The sequence below is a fragment of the Anoplophora glabripennis genome, unplaced genomic scaffold (genome assembly GCF_000390285.2).
Source record: "Anoplophora glabripennis isolate ALB-LARVAE unplaced genomic scaffold, Agla_2.0 scaffold629, whole genome shotgun sequence".
NCBI classification, from domain to species: Eukaryota; Metazoa; Arthropoda; class Insecta; order Coleoptera; family Cerambycidae; genus Anoplophora; species Anoplophora glabripennis.
In genome coordinates, this window is record NW_019416741.1 from 73,281 (window position 1) to 95,641 (window position 22,361).

Below are 22,361 nucleotides of genomic sequence, written 5' to 3' on the forward strand. Positions count from 1 at the left end.
AATAATTATAAGGATTTAGGTTTGTTTCGTATGTTTTACATAAAGAAAAACATAACCTGATCTAATCTAACTTATCAGTTTATTATTATAAAACAAAGTGAATTGGCTGTCTCTAGACACTACTCCAAAGACTAGTTCTGCTAAACATAAAAATTATATAATTTTTTAATGTAACATTATATTAAAGCATAATTTCTTACTTCAAGAGAAGTTTTCTATTTTGATTTTTTAAGTATCGACATTGTTAATGATGAACTAATTAATACGAGGTGTAACTTATTTTTACAATAATGCAATGTTATCAGTGAGTCTAATGTTAAAATATTTTTCAAGTGTTTAATTATCTAAAATATTATACATACATTATTTAATGCATCAAGCACTACTTGATTCAGTTATTCACTACATTACTTGAAACTCCGTACAGCAGCCCCTGTGGCCTAATGGATAAGGCATCGGCCTCCTAAGCCGGGGACTGTGGGTTCGAGTCCCACCAGGGGTACAATTTTTTACTTTATTTTTTAACAAAATAGTTATTCATTTGAAACATTAAACTAAAAAATTAAAAACCGGTATACTGCTTGCGTTGTTTATTTCTAATCCTCGTTTAATTTTAAAGTATTAGCATCTATTTTGCGTTTAAATTATTTTTTGCATATATTAAATAAACATAATAAAATATGTAACTTGTCAGTAAAAAATTAATTATAATTATTTACTCACCATGTGGCACTGCAAAAGCTTGATAAAACTGTGACAAATATGTGAGGATAGATAAACGATCTGGAACGGAGTACTCTACCATGTCTTCTGGTTCGAGTAATGCTGGAATGCCCAAGTACTGCTCTGCCACCCTGAACGCTAATTCGTTGTTGTGGTATACGTCATCTTTGTTCAATTTTGTAAAATCTCTGAAAAGATGGAAACGGAAAATAAAAATCAGGCCTGAAGAAAACTTTTAAGAAAATATGTAGCCATGGGCGTAGCTAGGATTATTGCTAGGGGTGAGCCCAGGATTGCACGCTCTATAGAGGCCTCAAAAAAATAATAGAAAGCACGCACTTCAAAACCTAAACACTTTTTCGTTTTATTCTAAAAAAATATCGCGCAGTCAGCGACCTACCAATATAAAATTTCCAAAACACTTTTTGAAATTTTTAGCATGTACTAACAATTAGAGGGGTCGTGGCCCCTGCCCCCCTAGCTACGCCCATGTATGTAGCCATGTAAATAACATCAATGGAATATACAACGAGACCGGAGAGACCTGAAGGATTGTTCGTACAGCGAATAACACAGGCCCACAAACAGAAATCGAAAAGTCCTTTTTCCCAGACTAGGTGACGTTCATGTTTTTGAGCTCGCTGATCACGATCCCGGTGTCCATATGAGCAAGGTAAAATGAAGGTCAAACACATTAACTTGAATGATACAATTTTTTTTTACCCTGGATTCTGAAAGAGCGGAAAGTTTTACGTCCGAACACGCTACGACCAACAGGTCGAACCGACCTCTGGTCATTTGAAGGTCATCTAAAGGTCAAACCTTTCTTTTGATATCTCGGCTGATATATCGACTAAGAAAATTCAGGGGAATTAGTCCCTCCCTGGCGGAAAAAATACGTACTTAACAGTTAAGTGTGATTTCGTGAAATGATAGGTTCATAGTCCAAAATGATGAAGTTGAGAGTTGTCCTCTCTCACTTATTATTAGAGTTAGGGCTATCAAACCTTAAACTATTGTAACGTTAAGAAAATAAACATCCAAATACATATATAAAAATATAGAGTATAAATAAAAGTTTGATTTATATCTTCCAAACGCAGCACTCAAAGATTGTTTTTCTATACAGTTTTGTAATCACAAGATGATCTCTTAATACTTTTGATTATTTCATTTCTTCTAAGTGTGAGTCAGAGAGATAAAAATATAGAATGTTATGTGAATACTCAGAATCCCCAAAGAAAAAAGTCCAATGGCGTTAAATCGCATGATCTGGGTGGCCAATTCTGATCAACAAATCGGGAAATTGCACGACCGGAAAATGACTCATGCAGTAATTGAATTGTTTCTCGGCCTGTGTGGCACGTTGCAGCATCTTGGTGAAACCACGTATCGTCTACATCAATATCTTGCAATTTAGACACAAAAAACTGGATTATGATGTCGCGATAGCGAGCACTATTGACTGTTATGCCTGACCAATCGCATTTTCCAAGAAGAATGTTCCGATGATGCCCCCAGCTCAAAATTCGCACTAAACAGTGGCACGTTGTGGAAGCATTTATTTTTCAACAATCACTAGTGGATTTTTTCTGAACCCCAAAGGCGACAATTTTGTCGATTAACGAAGCCATCAAGATGTAAATGAAGCTCATCGTTGAAGATAATTTTGTTCGAAAAATCAGTATCCACTTGTTATTGTGCCATAATCTATTCAACGAACTCTCCAGTCTGAGTGGTCAGTAGGATTTAGTTCTTACGTCAGTTGAACTTTGTAAGCCTGAAGATGCCAAAGATGCCAATCTTTCGTGAGAATACGCTGTAGAGAGACGTCCAATTCTTGACAAAGATGCTGATTGATTAGATGTTCCTGACTCTTAATATCACTCTCACGAACTGCTTCGATGTTTTGTGTTGACGACTCGCTGAAGGACGTTCAGATTGTTTAAGATCACTAATGGATCCAGTCTGTCTGAATTTTTCAATTAATCTCTTTGCAGTTGATGAAGTTAAATTACTATTCAGACCGTATTTTGTAGGAAAATTGCGAACTGTGGCTGCCAAATCTTCATTATTTTAAACATATTGTTCAACATTTAAAACGAGTTCTTTCATGTAGCGCTTCATTTTTAATAACCCTGTCACGCTATCTTACCCGATACCTACATAAAATGATCAGTTAAAGTTTGTTGTTAAGAAACTATGCCACTTCACTGACTTTCTTTTACAGTTTGTTTAAAAAGAAATCAGTTGTAGTCTCGGCTGTAGTTTTAGAAACAAACTTTGATAAAATTTTTGAAATGTTAAGTGATGTGACATAATGATGCGCATTTTTTCTTATAATTTTTTTCGATATTTTTTTTCCTTTTAAAAAATGTCTAAAAAGGCCCAGTTTTTTTGAAAAGTTAAGAATTTATGAGAAAAAAATTAATGTACTGCAATGCAATTTTAAAAAGATGAGCTATTTAACGCGAGTGTATTTTGCCGAAAATGTCATGGGGGTTGATTAGTTCAACCCTTTACAAAAATACTTCAGGGTTGAAAAAAATTCAAAAAGTGTAGTTTTTTGACAGATAATGTTCACCACGTTTGGTTTCTTTAGCTTAATAAAAAGTATTCTTTTTTAATTTTTGGAGGAGCGTAACTTTTCAAAAAATTGTATACCAAAGACCCCTATTAATTTTCATCAGAGAACATTTTTTCGATGTTATTTAGATGCACCCTGTATATACAAATTTATCAAATATCTTATTATTAGTATATAAATGCAATCGTTACAATTTTTAAATATAAATATCCTCGTACATCATGAAATTAAGTAAACCTTGGGCAATAATAAAATTGTAAGTTAAAAACTCTAAATACAGCTAACTTAAAAAGTATACTAATGGAGATTCCACAATAAAGAATATTTTTGTGTTAGTTTCCTGTTTGCCTTTCGTTATAATGACGTTTGCTTGATGTATCAAGTTCCGGTAGTCTTTTTAGGCAAGATATTCTTATAAGGAGTGATGGCCTTAATGCTTTATATGTACAAACTATTTTCTTTGAGCTATAAAGAAAGGTTTGCGTAACAACAAAAAACTCCTGAAAGCATATTTTGGTGAAATGTTTAACAATAAGTAGTACAATTTTGTTGTTGTACATGATAGAGGCCGTTCCTTCGGGATCTGTCTTGATCCAAAAGTAGATAAATCCTTAATTAAAACATTGAACTGACTTTTGTATGATCCTTGTTAACAATTAACATAATTTCAACGGTACATGTTTTGTACAAGATTATTCACATAACATTCCCTCTTACCTTTATTCATTTCGTTACTTAGAAAAAAAATGTATTAGGTTCAACCTGTAAGAAATTTTCTTGTGATTTCAGAACTGTTTTTAGAAAATAAAACAATCTGTATATTTCGATAGAATACTTTTTTAAGATTACAATGATATACGGTTTGGTAGAAATTATGTTCAATAATAAAGAATACAAAAATAAAATACGTTATTTTACGTTAAAGGTAAAAGTCCACCGCTAACCGCGACGAGAACCTGGCACCATCAAATCAATGAATTAGTAACTGCAGCAAGATCCTGATTAGTCTGAATTTGATGTGCAACATTCCTAATTCTGTTTTGTTATTTTTCAGCTGTTAATATTCTAGAGGATAACAACTGGTGCTCTAACAGGTCACTCTTATCCACCCTCCATTAAAATGGTGGTTAACATTTCTTGCAGCATGTGCCGGAGTCCCATCGCGTTGATACCCCATTATGCTGTGCAGCACAAGAGGAACATCTAAAGGACATTTAAACGATGTGAGAGAATTTGTATTGGTAGTCAATGTTATCGAAAATGTCACACTATGTGTTGATAAAAAATCTATGTTGACAATTGTGTCTCCTATGTTTTAGGATTTTATGTTGACCATACATGCTCATTGTGAAAATTACTATTTTAATTCCATTTTTGGTAAAAGTAGCTTTGTTGGTCCACAAAATAGGACTAAGAAAATTGGGATTCCGTTCGTATTGCTTGAGAAGCTCGTGAAAATGCTAATCTTCGCATTTCATCTGCTGGTTCTAAGTGACGTACACACTGATAATAGTAAGGGTGCAATGTGTCTCTGTGTACATATCATCAGGTTGTGAAATTCTGCCATTCTCAGAAGTACCTCAATATCTTAAAAATTTATTTTATGTCCTTCATCTAATGCATGTTGGACGATCATCAATCTAGACTACGGAGTACAGTACAAAATTATTACTGTTTAAAATAACTAACTTGGTGTTAAGCTTCCGGTATATTACTCGTAGAAGTATACAAGGAACATAATTTAAAATTTTTATTCCATACATTTCCCTGTATTTCTTAACAAAGTGCTTAAAAATACATACTAAATGAAGTTGATTTATTAAATGCATGCAAATAGCATATGCAATACTGGACACTAAATTGATTAATATTTTCTTACGGGTTTAGAAAGTTTAATGGTGCTCGTTTAATGTTACGTAAAATTTCACTGCTTGAGAAATTGTGTTACCAACAATTAAATGAATTGTTAGATATACGTACCTGTAGTTACAGTATGCTGATAATGATTAAGAATTTTTAAGACTTCCCGAATAAGCTGAAATGTATCGCATTTTTAAAAACAGAAAGGGATTGTATGTTCACACATTTATACAGGGTATCGTAGATATGCCAAATTGAAATAGGCAATACTTGTTTCACAAACGCCAAATAATATCAAATAACCTTATTAAGGAGTAATAAATAGTAGAATTAACATTTCTTTCTATATACCGGGTGTCGCAAAATTCACGCAACATTTGAATTTTGCGAAATTTGTGCGATAAAGTATTGCCAACGAAATAAAATCTTCAGCCAAGAGGCTCATTTTGATCTTGATGGCTTCATTAATCGATAAAATTGTCGCATTTGGGGTTCAGAAAATCCACGAGTGATTGTTGAGAAACAAATGCATCCACAATGTGTCACTGTTTGGTGTTGATTTTGGTCTAGCTAGAGTCTTCGAAAATGCGTTTGGTCCAGCAATAACAGTTGGTGGAGCTTGCTATCGCGACATGATATTCAAGTTTTATGTGCCTAAATTGCATGATATGATTGTAGACGGCATGGGAAACAATTTAATTACAGCATGATTTACGTCCTGCACGTGTAATTTCTCGTTTTGGTAATCAGAATTGGCCGCCCAGATGATACGATTTAACGCCGTTGGACTTTGGGTGTCTTCTGAAGAAATTCAGCAGCAAAACTGTCATGGAAAATTTCCATTAAAATAGCATTTGTATTTGCAAAAGAAAAAATTCTGGCAAACCAAATTAAATAATTTTAGCATCTGTGTATATACTTGGATACAAAAACTATTTTTGAAATAGGTTTAATTGTTTATAATATATAAAAAAAATATATTTAGAAACATGAAGATTCATAATTATTTTAATCAAATCTTCAATTAAATAAATAGTTATCTAGAATTGCCATGACTAGTGAACTATAGTTAAAAAAAATGTTGCTATATTATTCAATATTCAACATCTAATAATCACATCCTGACTTTATTTTATGTATTTAAACGCTGCTATAACACAGCCAGGAATATTTTAATTAATTCATGGATTTACTGGTTTACTACCTGTATCTGGTATTTAATAATAGTCATATATTTTTTCCTTATCATTGTCAATATCAATCAATAACTTTCTACATTTAGTTATATCCAACTCATAATTATGCTACAACCGCCCCTGTGGCCTAATGGATAAGGCATCGGCCTCCTAAGCCGGGGACTGTGGGTTCGAGTCCCACTAGGGGTACATCTTTTTAAAAATGATATACTTTGCAACACGCGATGAAAATGACGGCGAGTAAGGCGCAAGTTAATGAACGAAAAAAGTATTTCATCTTGAGTGAAAAATTGAAGGCTACGTTCTAATATTTTTTTATTTGTCAAATTTTGAGTAGGAGGTCGAAATTATTGTATACATATACAGTGTGTTCCATTTTCAGCAGCATCTCCGCCATATTTGAGATCGTATAGGCTGATTATCAGTTCCCTTTTATACACTAGATCATTTGTTATTTTGACGCCACCGGAGGTAATGTAAAATTACACCATACAAATTAAAGGGATGTTGAAAAAGTTCTGCCTGTCTGTTCGTGAAAATTAATGCTTTATTTAAAACATGTCACTGAAAGCATTGCCCATTGCTATCCACTACTTTCTCCCATCTTTCTGAGAGCATTTTAATTCCATGTCGAAAAACCGACACGTCTTTTCAGCTATCCAAGAGTCTATCCATTTTTTGGTCTTCATAAGAATGGAAGTGTTGCTCTGCCAGACGATGTGTCATCGATCGGAACAAGGGACTTAAGCGTTTAAAAGTAGGTTTTCACCGGTATTGTAACATGTGGCCGAGCGCGCTGCAAATGACTTTCGTGTTTCTTCTCGTATAGCGGCAGTTTTTCCTTCAATGCGCAGCTCAAACGCATCAATAGTATTCAATGGAGATCTCCCGTAATGGTTTCATTCGGTTTGAGCAGCTCATAATAAACTACACCCAGCTGATATCCCACCAAATGCAGAGCAAACCTTGGAACCATGCATATTTGGCTTTGTTGATGTAGTCCAGGAAATATAGAGTTGGAGGCGACTTTTTGTTACGGCAAGCTGAATTTATCACTATAGATGCTAAATATTATGTACAATAACATATTAGTTACTACAGTCATAAAAATGGGGGGAAGATTGTTTACAGGGTGGTTAATTGTATAATTTTTACGTAAATTCACGTTTTTCGCTTATAACTTTTTTCCGTTCATTTCTACGAGAAAACAGTAAAGTACTTTTTTTTCGTCTTCAAAATATCTACAAAACTAGGCCCCTAGCGTCAAAAAATATTGATTGGATCAAAAGTTATAAACAGAAGAATTTTTTTATGACTTTTGAATTAAACATTTATAAACTGCGTTATTATTATCAGAACGTTTTGGCCTCGCATCCTCTCATTCCTTAACACTGTCCAATAACTCACACGAAATCTGGAATCGGTAAGTTGAATAGTTTACAAGTTATGGCCTTATAAACAAATTAACTAATTATTATTTGTCTGGACGATCCCGAAGATCTTCCACAATCGCACTGATTTTTTTCATGGTAGATTTCATAATAATACATTGAAATCTATCATTTTTTTTAATTTCAAATTTGCAACCTGGAAATTTATTTTTATTTTTAAATTTTTTAAAACTCCGTTGTTTTTCAACGAATCTTGACGATTTTTTTTTAACTTAAAGCTCTTTTCATAGGCTTTCCGAATATGTAATAATATATAACTATATCACGCTCGTGCGTCGTATATTTCATTTTGAAACTAAGGCTAAAAAATAGAAAAAATTGCAAAGTTGCAAATTTGAAATTAAAAAAAAATATAGATTTCCACGTACTAATATGAAATCTACCTTGAAAAAAATCAATGCGATTGTGGAAGATCCTCGGGATCGTCCAGACTATGTAATAATTAGTTAATTTGTTTATAAGGCCATAACTATTCAACTTACCGATTCCAGATTTCGTGCGAGTTATTAGACAGTGATAAGGAATGAGAGGATGCGATGCCAAAACGTTCTGGTAATAATAACGCAGTTTATAAATGTTTAATTCAGATGTTGACACATGACTGGGCTTGCCTCGCTATTTTCTACACTTATTGTAGTGTATCCATTTTATATCACTAGTTACGATACGATACAAAGAACCTTTCCTTTTCTGCGGTTAAAGCAGCTGTTCACATGTGCAAAGACGCCGCCGCGCCGCCGTTCGACGTGTCCGGCCTTCAACTCGTATGACACTCAATGTTCTTGCTTTTGAATCCTTCTTAATGTTTTCAAACGTTTCGAAACTGTTATGTGATCAACTCCAAATAATTCTGCAAGTTCAGCCAGCATCTTCATGAAGTAGTACCACCAATTTTTTATCTTCAAAAATCGTCACTAACATTTAATCACGTTGCACTCAAATAACAATATCACGAAAATTAAATGAGATATCAACAATCCAAGAACGTATAGTTACAGAGGAGGTTATGCGCGACGCAATGCTGCCAATCACATATCACAAAATATCTCCATTAGCGGGTAATTAAAAAAATTTGGTTATTTTCTGAACAGATCTCGTATACCTTGTCCAATATTTGTAAGCGGGAAAATGAAATGTGAAAATAATTTTTTTCGTAGGAGATCCAGTTAAGAAATATTCATTCATGTTGCAATTTGATATTAAATCACCTACCTACTTCCATTTCCAAATGAACTGTCTAATTTCCCTATTATGTAAGATTTTGTAACATGAACTGTTATCTCCTCGAACACTACGGTACTATTTCACCTAGTTTCGTATGGGATATCAAGATTGCTCAACAGTAATTAAATATAATTTTCACCATTAATTACTCTAACGGCCGTATTTAGACTGCTAACTGCAACTAGTTATTATCTCTAATAAGTACTATTATGGGTATTAATAATTAGAACAGCAATATTAAATTAGCTCCGATTTATTTTTAATATTGCCACTTAAGGAAACTGGGTCTAGAGTCGACAACTTGGAAATCCTACTTTTACTAACATTTAGCTGAAAAGAGTACAGGACATGAATAAATTTCAGTAAAGATACATTGCAAAAGCAGAATCATGTAACTATAACCTCTAAATTGTTTAGGACTAAATAATGAATATCATCGAGCAAATACTCCTAATTTAAATTCATCCTACTTATTAACCAAAAATATTCTCAATTTTTTAAAAAGCAGGTTTTGAAGTTGGGAATTATTACTGTTATCAATTAAAATTGAAATATACTATATGTATAACCAGTAGTAAAATCGCTTAAAAAGTGATTTTTCAACTTTTATTAGAATAAGAAAAGATTACTTCAAATTCACTTAAATTCAGCTGTTTTGTAAGAAATTACTATATCTCTTACGTATCTTATGTACTTAATATACCGTTTGGTCATTTTTCAAGCTGCACTATGAGGATCTCGAGGTTATCTTATAAGTTAACCAATAGAGATGATTTGGTACACTTAAATATTACAGCAAATTTCATGTAGGTATTACCTTTTGAAAAATACTTGGTAAATGAAAACCCCAGCAAAGTCGTGACCATTTTTTTTTAACAATAAAAACTGTAAAAAAATTGACATTTTTTGTTTTTTTTTATAATATCTCGAAAAATAACGATGGAATCGTCTTACTCTCAATAGAACTTTTGTAGAGAATAAAAAAACCTATAAAATGTTTTTTTTGTGCGACTCGATCGGTTCATTTTTTACAGAGAAAATCCGGAAAAATCTCTAAAATAGATCTTTTTTCAAAAATTCATAATTCCGTCAAATTTGAAGCTGGAAAAACAATCTTGCGGAAAATGGCAAATGACAAAAAAACTATGCATCCGACAGAATCCATCTTGCGCACGATTACACTACATATTATTATCTGTCATTTTCCGCAAGATTGTTTTTCCAGCTTCTTTGACGGCGTTATGAATTTTTGAAAAAAGGTCTATTTTAGAGGTTTTTCTGGATTTTTTCTGTAAAAACTGAACCGATCGGGTCGCACAAAAAAACATTGTATAGGTTTTTTTATTCTCTACAAAAGTCCTATTGAGAGTAAGACGATTCCATAACTATTCTTCGAGATATTATAAAAAAACAAAAAATGTCATTATTTGTAGTTTTCATTGTTTAAAAAAAAATTGTTCATGACTTTGCTGGGGAAATCACTTGGGTTTTCATTTACTAAGTATTTTTCAAATACAATACATGAAATTTGCTGTAATATTTAAGTGTAAAACAGCCTCTTTCTTCGCTCTATTGATTGGCATATTAAGAGGCTGGGTCGGTCAAATAGGGGCAAATACAAGTCGCGTCTTGGTTACCTTAAGCTATAAAAGGTCGTTCAAATTATGGCAACTTGGTCCCAGTCAGAGCTCAACAACGCATGACAATTCGAATGTCTTGTTACTTTAGTTTTCAGAAGAGTTCATATGTTTTTCATAAACAGTACAAAACAGGTCGTTTATTCAGCTACATATTTTAACATTCTTCGGGATCAGTATCAACCCACATTTGAAGTAATTCTTGTTTATTTTTTTTCCTCTTTTGTCGTTTTAGTTACATTTTCTCAACTAATAACGGGTGTCCCAAAAATAATGAAGGATTTTAATTGGGCGCCATTTTCGTCCCGAAGAATTGGCACCATTGTAAAGGGTCACGTTATAGTAAAAGCGTTGCGGTCAGACAAAATGGACGCTATACGATGGACGAGCGAATGAAATGAAATTGTGAAAATTCATTACAAGTACAGAGAGTGTGTAACTGAGACTGTGCGCAAATTATGTGGAATTTTCGGTAGAAGGAACGCACCGAATGAAATAGTTGTCAAAAGATTAGTTGCCTAATTTGAACAAACAGGTTCGGTTGCAGACAATAAAAAACAGGCCTCGTACTGGCCGTTCAGCTGAAAATGTTGCTATGTTGAGTGATAGTGTGACGGAAATTCCCATAATCTCAGTGCGCCGTCGGTCACTGCAATTAAACATTTCAAAGAGCACAGTGCAACGGATTTTAATAAAAATCTGCATCTGCATCCATTCAAGATTCGGCTAACCCAGGAATTGAAACCAGACGACCATTTGATGCGCCGGACATTAGTTGATTGGCTGTTGGAGAATCAACAAGTGGTCGGTGATTTTGCTAAGAAAATCATCTCTAGCCACGAGGCGCATTTTCAATGGTTTAATGGTTATGTGAACAAGCAAAACTGTCGAATTTGGTACAGAAGACAATCCTCGGGTCGTTCAAGAACGATCACGTTATAGCCAAAGACTATCAGTGTGGTGTAGATTTTATGCTGGTGGGGTGATTGGCCCGTTCCTTTTTTAAAACGAGACTGAAAATGCAGTGACTATCAACAGATAACGATATTGAGAGATGCTATTGCACTTTTTGTGGCCTCATTTCGATGGCATGGATTTGCATGACATGTGGTTCAACAGGATGGTGCCACCTGCCATACGGCACGTGAAACCATCCACTTGTTACGGCAGAAATTTAATGGACGACCCATCTCACATAACAGTGAAGCGACTTGGACACCAACATCATATTATGATCTTACGCCATGCGACTTTTTCCTGTGGGGATTTGTAATGTACAAAGTTTATTCTGCTCAAATGAATACCATTCGTGAATTAAAGGCAGAAATTCAAAGAGTTATCAAAAAAATTCAGCCGCAGATATACGAAAGCGTGATACAGAATTTTCTTAAAAGAAGTCGAGTATTACAAATGAGTCGCGGAGGACATCTGTCCAATATCCTCTTCTATATTTAATGACCCCTACCCTTTAAGAATATACAGTGTAGGAAAGTACCGATGGTCTATCAGAAGTTACGTGAGAGCGATAAAGTAAGCCATAGAAATTCATGTGGCTAGATGGCTATAATGAAGGCGTCTAATATAATAATAAGAAGTGGATCTTATTTGTGGAAGAGCGAAATGGGCGTTGATTACTAGACGCCTTCATTATAACCATCCTTGTCTATCACATGGATTTCTATGGCTTACTTTATCGCTCTCAGGTAACTTCTGATAGACCATCGGTACTTGCCTACACTATATAAAACCTTTGCCAGCTTTTTAATATATTTTTTTTCTCATACGAAATCCTGCGTTTTTTTTGGGGCACCCTTTAGTTAATGTAGATTATGTATGGAGGCAGTTAAATAAATACAGCGACTACAAGTTACAATAGTTTATGCAAATATATAAAATAAAAGCATGAAACAACTGGAACATTGCTAGTAAACAACTGAATTAAAAACTGGAAAAATGAACCGAGTACGACTCTGGTTAAGAGCCGTGTTTCTCGAACTCTACTAATAATATCTAATACCCTAAAATTACAGCACGTGGAATATAGCAATTTTTTATTCTTAAATATGAATATAAAAAATGCACTGAAATAAGAAACTCTATAACAATTATATCAAGCGTCAGAAAATTCAACAAAACGTATTTTGCAACTTTAATACAACATGAGAAACTAATTGAGGGCAGGATTTCCTATTTCTCTGGTCTAATTTGTTTTTTGCATCTACTAATTAGTAACTGCTATTAATAAAAAACTGTGCGATCTTTTTCTATCGATTGATAAAGGAAATAGATGAGGACAACAAAATAACCATGACGTTACTAATTCATTTCAATTGTACTTAACTCTGTGTTTTAACAGAAGCACTCCGAAAAGGAGAACGAATTAGTAATAATGATTGAAAAACCTTGGCAATATTTACATTTGCTGAAAGTGTTTATTTGAGAAACAATAGCATTGGTGTTGTTTAAATTTAATTTGAATTGGTTATGCAACTTTTTATTAGCTTCATCATTAGTTTACTACAAAAACTGTTAGAAAAAAACTATTAGTGCTTATAGAATTAGATCAAATATATTGAGAATTATAGACTTGTTAACATCGGTGCAATGTTCGTTAACAATATTAAAAGAAATAATATGTGAATTTGATTAGTGAAATTAGATTGCCCTGAAAAACTTTTTAGCAATTATTTCTGTTTTAATTGCAAATGCACAAAACATATACAATTATAGAGAGTAATGAACACATAGACGTATCACAGACAATATAGCTTATCGCCACAGACTGCTACTTAAATGCTGGAAATTGGCAACCCGAAATAGATGTAGGGTCTCCTTAGCCGGCTTCCAGTTATAAAATTTAGCGTGATAACTCTTCTACTTGGTAATAGGCGGCAGTTCCAGCAGTGGCTTTGTTGCCAAATAATAACTGCTAAATAAATTTAATGCTTTCAATTATGTAATTAAAGAGACATGGAACTTATCTTCTGTTTGGAAATCACATTTGCCTTAAATGTTAAATAAAATAAATCAAGTTAGAATTAAAACATCATATTATGATCTTACGCCATGCGACTTTTTCCTGTGGGGATTTGTAAAGTACAAAGTTTATTCTGCTCAAATGTATACCATTCTTGAATTAAAGGCAGAAATTCGAAGTTATCAAAAAAATTCAGCAGATGATACACGAAAGCGTGATACAGAATTTTCTTAAAAGAAGTCGAGTATGCCAAATGAGTCGCGGAGGACATCAGTCCAATATCCTCTTATATATTTAATGACAATGTCTACCCTTTAAGAATATCGATAACGAAGGCTAAAAAGGCCACGCGCTCTACCCCACGCTCCCTCTCTAGGTGTCTTGAAATTGCTGGGGAAGGCCCAAAGACTCCTGAAGACAGCAGAGAGGGAGAGATAAATAGAAGCCCTCTATGAGGACAGAATCACTCTATCTCTATGGCACACTATAACTAAATCTTTCTCGCACACAATCAGACAAAAACGACAGAAACGAACCTTCTTTTAAAAATACATGGGATTTATCGTTATTAGAATAACCCATTTTAATTTTAAAAATTAAAAAAATTACAATGGGTTATTATGATGACGAAAAATAAAACATAATTAACTGTATTATTCAAATAACAATAATGTGCAAAAGTTCTTCAGGAATATCGGCAAATTTATTTTGGAGGAAGAATCCCGTCAATGAACACTAAAAAATATTATTAGAAACCTTAGGTGGCCAAAAAACAGCCCCGATCTCAGTCCTTTAGACATATTTTTGTGAGGACACTTCAACAAAATATATTATTAAAGACCTGAAAATTTACAAGCACTGAAAGAAAAATACAGGACGAAATGTTTGATAATTTTGAATTTGTTTTGGAAGCAATTAATAGTAAATTAAAACATATTTTCAACTGTATTATCACAATTACTTGCATGTTGATTTGTAAAAATTGTAGGTATTTTAATGTTATTTCATTTTTAGGTATTCCCCTTACGTTGTTGTAAAGGATAGTTATAAAAATCGTTGTTTGTTATTTTCATAAGGATGAATTTTAATTTTTTTAATGATTTTTTTTATTTTAAACATATATTTTATGCCTACAAATTTTGATGTCAAAAGAAATAAAGGAAAAGTCGTACATTTGTATTTAAAGTTTCTTTCTATCTTTAATTATTAAACCTATAAGTGGATGTCAAAATACAAAAAAAACTGTACCTACATTCCGCGACATACTAATAACCCACCTTGTATATTAAATAAATTTATCATCATCAAATATTAAAAAAATATATATTGCAAGCTGTTCAAAATATAATTACGAATTTTGTTTATTTGGAAATATATTTTCTGCAGTATTTCAATACCAAAAAAATGAAAATAGTAGGTAGCTAATTAACGAAATTATGATTAAATAACTTAATTGTAACACCGCTGCAAAATATTATATGAAACTACATAGATATTTTTTTTGATTCTTTAAAAACATTTTTATCAATACCTACATCATACATTTAAGTAAATACAGTAACGCAAAAAAGAAATATTGATAAAAAAGTGTACAAAAAAAAGTACGCCTGGCAACATTACCAAAGTCTTGTTTATATATTGCTAGGATACCCGTAGGTATGCGGGCCGCTGTATTTGATTCTTCCTAAAATTCTGCTAGTGGTGTACTCTACCGGCAATTCGGAAATTTAAAACTGCTGGCCTATTCCAGTAGCGGTCTGTGGCGATAGCTATTTTGTCTGTGGATGTATATAGGTAATGTTACAAATGAAATAGACAATGATAGCTTAAAATACTAAAAAAATTAATTATATTAAATTTAAGATATAATAAATGTTACTCAACATCTGATTTAAAATTATTAATACGTTTTTATTTTTTATTAATATGATACGTTTCTAAAATTAATATTCTATTTGGGATATGTATACGAGTATATATAACTGTGTGTTTGTTTTTCTTGATGCTAAATTTCATTTTTTATATACAATTAAAACAATAATCTATAACAAATTTTACAGCTCACTAATTTTTCCCTAATCAAATTCACATATTATTTTGTTTTAATACTCTTAACAAATATTGTACCGATCTTAAGTTTTAAATATTTTATCTAAATCTATAAAGCATTACGCTAGTATAAATTGTTCATTTTGTATAATAATTTTTGCAGTTTGGATTACTAAAAACATAAAAAATTAACAATAAAATAGAAAAGAGAACAAATATAATGAAAGACGATTGTCCTACTTACATTAAATCAGGTCTGAAATGATGTATTATGGCGCAGAAAGCAAGGCCGTCCCTCCAAGAAGTAGTCATATTGTCGATTTTGACACCCGGATAACCTTCTGTCATTTTGCGACACCACAGTTCCAGCCCTTTTGTTCCTCTTCGCTCACCCATTTTGGATGATGTTATTTTTGTACCTGAAATAAAACTAAGTATTAGTTTCTCTCACTACATTACTACTACATTTCCATTAATACTGTCAGGACCAGTAATTTGAATTATAAATTATTAAAAACATTGCCGTTGCTAGGAGACATTTACTACAATAATGGTCAATTGTACCGAATTTAATACGCATTATTACTTAACAATGAGTTATCTTTAGAAGCCCATTTGCACCGAAATTGTAAACTCAATAAAGCAATTATTAAAGTTGTAAGTTATACTTTATTTTTTAACGTATTGCACTGTGCTTAGTGAAGTACGTCTTCATAGCAGCAACATCGCAAAAATCTAGTAACTTCTAGTAATTTTCGTTACTTTATCTTAGGTCCTTCAGTTCTTTTTGTTTTTCTTTCAGTTCATATCATGGGCCTTACTTAAAATACAAGAGTAAAACCACGGCATAAAAGTGAAATTTATTGATTTTGAGTACAGGGTCTGGCTATTAAGTTTTAAGACTGACTATTGTGGCGAAGTGCGTGGTGCTATGTGCGGTCACCAGAAGTAGTTGGAAGCCTTTCGAGTGACCAAATAATTTCTACCACGAAGTTACAACGTTTTGCGTGAGGCGAGTTTTTGATAGTCGTCATGGAATTGAACAGCGTCTAACAATCAAGTTCTGTTCTAAAGCTGTTAAAACAGCCACGGAAACGTATCAACTGTTACAAATGGCGTATGGTGAGGAGTGTGTATTACGTCCGACTGTGGTTCGGGAGATTTTGTGATAGCGTGTCGTCACTGTCGTCCCTACACAAGCCGAATGGAAAACATTGAAGCTGTGCGCTCGCGCTGAAGTTTGATCGTCGATCAACCATCAGAATATTGGCAGATCGTGGACGATTGATCGACGATCAGACTTCAGCACAGAGGGCACAGCGTCAATGTTTTACAAGATTTTTAAAAAGAAAGTAAAATTGTGGAAAAATGTTTTACTCTGTATGAAGAACTTACGACGATGAAACAAAATTCTTCCTGTATTTTTGTACAACAAAGCATACATTTCACTATATTTTCAATAAAATTTCATTAGATTTGACAAGGGGAGGGGGTTACCACACTGACTTGTTATTCAAGCTACGAGTATCTGTTTGCTTAAAATAAGTATTTGAGTTATTAGAAATAAAATGTACAAATAATTGGGGGTGCAATACAAAGTGTATGACTGTTGTAACGTATTTATACGTAAATTAAATTTTTTATGGATATCTGAATTTGAAAACGATCTAAACACTAGAATTTATTAACAATGGGTTTTTTAAATTGACTTATATCCATTCGATCATTGTCTCGCAATAGACGAGTTTAATTTTTATAAACGATTTCGTTTTACATAATAGACACCTGAAATGGTAGATTGGCCAATAAATACAGTTGGCCAATAGATAAGTTTGATGCAAAAAAATATAACTTAACTTTATGAATGACTCTGTTATCTTAGTTAAACATCGGTACAAACGGCCGTAAGTGTGGTGTCTATATGCAGGGCGTCCCAGTTTTAATCTATCAGACTTCGGGAGTGGATAGAATAACATAAAATAATGGTACTTTGTCATATATTCATTTCGAAATCTCAATCGTTTTTGAAATATGTACTGGCTGTTAATGGTACATACAATATTTCAAATATCTTCTAGAGGTGTTTGAAGTAAATTTGGTGTGTTATATTGAGTCAAGTTTCCATAAAATACTGTAATATTAACAATTTTGCGCAAGCAGTGGCGAATAACTGAGTAAAACATCATTAAAAACGTAAAAATTTCGATGCTATTGAATATTTAGTAAACACGATAAGTTCATTTGATTTCCAATTGTATTTCAAAGAAAAACAAAACAGATCACTTTCGAGTTGTTATTTTTTCAAAATTACACACTGAATATAAATAAAATAACTCTAAAACTGTTCGATTCGTAAGAAACATTTACAAGATTTTTTGTGACAAAATCAATTTTAAATACAACGTAATCGTTAATAATAATAAGAGATAGATTTCTACGAAACCAATTTACATTAATGCAATTTTAAACATTTTTACTGCTATCCATTTTTATAAAAATCAGTAATATATTAACGGTATAAACTGAAGAGAAATTGAATTATCAGCGAAAAGTAATGAAACTATACAGCAATTAATGGCACATGTAAAACTTTCTCACATGTTAATGAGTATCATGAATTAATTCAATAAACATGTTCGTTTACGAGTCATGTACCTGCCTGTTCGCTTCAAGTAGAAAGATAGACGTGTCATAAATAAGATAAAAAAGGCATGCATATGCATACAATTCGAAGATTTCCATCTGCGATTGCTATCACATCAACTGCAAATTTATTTGGTAATATGTCATATAAGTTGCCCATTTTAAACTACTTTTCACATAGATTTTAAAATTAGTCAATCAGATTGTTATATATATACACAGATTTTTAAAATAATTTAGCTCAAATTTCTACAAATGATATGTTATAAGGTATACGCAGGTATTGGCATTAATATGTATTATTTAATGATAATAGTGATTTAACTTCTAATAATAATAATGATTTAACTTCGTTTACTGTGAGAGATTAATTAAAAATTCAGGGAGACTGGATCAGTTAGTGATCTTAAACACTCTGGCTGTCTTTCAGCAAGTCGATCCATACAAAACATCGAAGCAGTATGTGATTGTTGAGTCCAGGAACATCAATTCGACACGGTGGTCAAGGAATGGACATTTCGAAAAGCTCTTTACAGCGCATTCCCAAGAAGGATTTGCACCTTCAAAGTTTAAATGACTCAATAAGTGAATCTTACTGACCACCATGCAGAGCGAAGAGTTTTTATTGGTTGGAACAACAAGTGGATGTTGACTTTTTGAATAAAATCATCTTCAGCCATGAGGTTCATTTTCATTTTGATGGCTTCGTTAATCGACAAAATTGTTACATTTGGCGTTCAGAAAATCCACGTTTCATTGTTGAGAACAAATGCATCCACAACGTGTCACTGTTTGGCGCGGATTTTGAACTGGATGCATCATCGGACCATACTTCTTCGAAAATGCAGGCAATAACAGTTAATGGAGATTGATATCGCGACATATCCAGGTTTTTGTGCCTATATTACAAGAAATGGATGTAGATAACATATGGTTTCAATGAGACGGTGCCACATGCCATACAGCCCGCGAAACAATTCAATAACTGCATGATTAATTTCTTGGACGTGTAGTTTACTGTTTTGGTGCTCAGAATTGGCCTCCCAGATTATGCGAATTAACGCCGTTGGACTTCTTCCTTTGGGTTTTTTTGCAGTCTACCCACGTCTTGAAGGAGGAAATTAAGCACTGTATCAAAGAAATTCAGCCGCATTTATGCAAAACAGCCATGGAAAATTTCGACAAATGAGTGCGTATGTGTCAGCAAAGCCGTGGAGGCCATTTACTCGATTATCAATAAAAATTTACAATTTTTAATTAAAAACCTGTGTTTTCTATCAAAATTACTTCCTTGGGAACTGAATTTTGGGACACTCTTTATATGAATATAGGTATAATAAATTACAGGCATTTACATACTAACAAATTAAACGAGTCAAGTTAATGCTACTTCTAAATTAAGTAACACCATTGACAGGTTCGAATAGTTATTAACCTCGTCAATAGGTTGTTACGCTTTGAGAATCTTTATTATATAGAACTATTGTTTCTGGTTTTCAAAGTCACAAACAAACTAAATGTCATAGTGTCGGTAACCTTTAAAGGATACCTAGCTTTAAGTCATGGCGAATGTGATTCATTATTCATTCATTTTGAAACCAAATTCGCAGATAGTTGTTTCAAAATCATAATAGTGTTTTCATTCCACTTCATTATTTCGTATTACCGACTTCATTTTTTATAACTGGTCACTATGGAAGCAGTATAGACCTCCGATCGAATAAAAGAATGGACGGATAAATGGACATATGAGTATTTTTGGTTTAAAAGTCTGGAAAATAAAATTTTCATTTACTTTTTTACTTTTTGCAGATTACTTTTTCATTAACTTGAATGATAATAACATACATAAAAATTGATGTAATCACCAAAAAAATATATATATTTTAAGACGCCACCCAAAATCAAGAATAAAAAAGTTTACAAAAGTGAGGTACCCAATCCGGGAATACACTGTATAATAGATGTCCCAAAATTCAGGCAAGATTTGGATTTTGCACCTTTTGTGCGGTAAAGTGTTGCTAATGAAAAAAAAAAGAGAGCGTGACAGCTGACAGTTCAAAGTTATTAAAAATGGAGCGCTACAGGAAAGAACAACGTGTTTTCACTGTTGAGCAATATTTTAAAAATAATGAACTTTTTGCAGCTACAATTTACAATTTTCGTACAAAATATGGTCGGAATAGTGATTTAACTTCATCAACTGTGAAGAGATTAATGGAAAAATTTAGAGAGATTGGATCAATTAATTAGTGATCTTAAACACTCTGGTCGTCTTTCAACAAGTCATTCTACACAAAACATGGAAGCAATTCGTGAAAATGTTGATAAGAGTTCAGGAGCATAAATTTGGTACCGTGGTCAAGAATTGAACATACCGAGAAGCTGCCTACAGCGTATTCTCACCAAAGATTTATATCTTCATAATTACAAAGTTCAATGGACTCACGAACTGAAGCCCACTGACCACGTTGAATGGATTATGGAACAAGTGGATGCAAATTTTTTGAACAAAATCATTTTCATCTTGTTGGCTTCGCTAATCAACGAGTGATTATTGAGAAACAAATGCATCCACAACATGTCCACTGTTTGGTGCGAATTTTGGGCAAGAGGCATTATCGGACCGTGATGCTTCAAGGTGCAGCTGGTCATGCATTAAAGTCAATGATGCTCACTATAGGGTCATGATAATCCTTTTCTTTGTGCCTGAATTGCAGGGTATGGATGTAACAACATGTGGTTTCAACAAGACGGTGCCACATGCCATATAGCCTGAAACAATTTAATTACTGCATAAGTCATTTCCTGGCCGTGTAGTTTTGATAATCAGAATTGACCGTCCAGATCATGCGACTTAATGCTGTTGGATCTTTTCTTTGAGGTTTTTTGTCTGTTTAAGTCTAAGGTTTATGCCAACAAGCGCACGTCTTGAAGCAGGGAAATGAGCGCCGTATTAACGAAATTCAGCCGCATTTATGTAAAACGGTCGCGGAAAATTTTGTCAAAAGAGTACGTACGTTCCAGCAAAGCATTGGAGGCTATTTACCTGATACATTATTCTATACGTAACCCTATTCTATATACGTCATGAATCAATAAAAAATTTGCAATTTTTAATTTTAAACATTTCTTGCGTGTATTTTGGGACACCCATTATAAGGTGAAAGTCTATGCCACTACACGGCTACTATTACTATACCCTATCAAAATCAATATGTGTACACTGTACACGTAACATACTGTTTGAATAAATATAATTTATTATTACATAAAAAATAAGAGGAGCAGGTAGCAGTTGGGAAACAAAAGTTGCAAATAACTATTACAGGCAATTTGAAACATTTTCTTGGTAAAAACAAATAATTTTATTGAGTAAACTGTTTTAACTTAAATAAGAGACATTATGTTATTTGAATTTACTTCATATTATAATACAATAGCCGATAACGTTTCCAACAGAAATGATTTGTCATGGTTATTTCCACATTACATAATATGGGCTATGATGATTTTAAATCAAACCAAGGTCAACAAAATATATTGAAAAATATTGCGATTTAGACAGTAGAATTATTTATATTTAAATTTTTGCTTTGGAAAAAAAATAAAAAATTGATTTGAAAAAAAAGTAGTACAATAAGAAAAAAATCGAGATGAGTTGTAAACTAGTACTTAACGAGACAATTTAGAACTAAATTTAAACTTGAATTTAATTGGAAAGAAAATTTTTGCACCTGTTTAGGTCGAGTTGAAAAATATTCGGTGATATAAAAGTGTAACAAATATACAGAAATAAAATATTTTAAATTAAAAAGAGGCAACGAGATGAAAAAGAAAACAGATATTGTAGCGATGAGGGACAAACAAAGAATATTATAAATTTTTCTCCATTATTCGGATATTTTGGCATTTGTGTAAATACATTTAAATAAACTTGCCACCTGCGGCACCTGCGCTAAAGTCAAAATGGTTTTAAAGAAATTTTTTGCTAAGAAAGTTTCTTAATTTCTC

General features: G+C 32.8%; 1 protein-coding gene and 2 non-coding genes across 3 annotated transcripts in view; 2 read left to right on the forward strand and 1 right to left on the reverse strand.

Moving 5' to 3' along the window:
- The window catches only part of LOC108912663 (MICAL-like protein 1), a 192,684-nt gene that overhangs the window by 63,638 nt on the left and 106,685 nt on the right, over positions 1–22,361 (reverse strand). The window contains exons 3-4 of the mRNA XM_018717970.1: positions 15,949–16,123; positions 724–911 (exon numbers count right to left, since the gene is read on the reverse strand). Coding sequence (XP_018573486.1) covers positions 724–911; positions 15,949–16,100 — 340 coding nt within the window. The 5' untranslated portion in view covers positions 16,101–16,123. The remainder of the gene's footprint in view (positions 1–723; positions 912–15,948; positions 16,124–22,361) is intronic.
- Trnar-ccu lies at positions 430–502 on the forward strand. The gene has a single exon. It is a non-coding gene; the product is annotated as a tRNA-Arg (tRNA).
- Trnar-ccu lies at positions 6,483–6,555 on the forward strand. The gene has a single exon. It is a non-coding gene; the product is annotated as a tRNA-Arg (tRNA).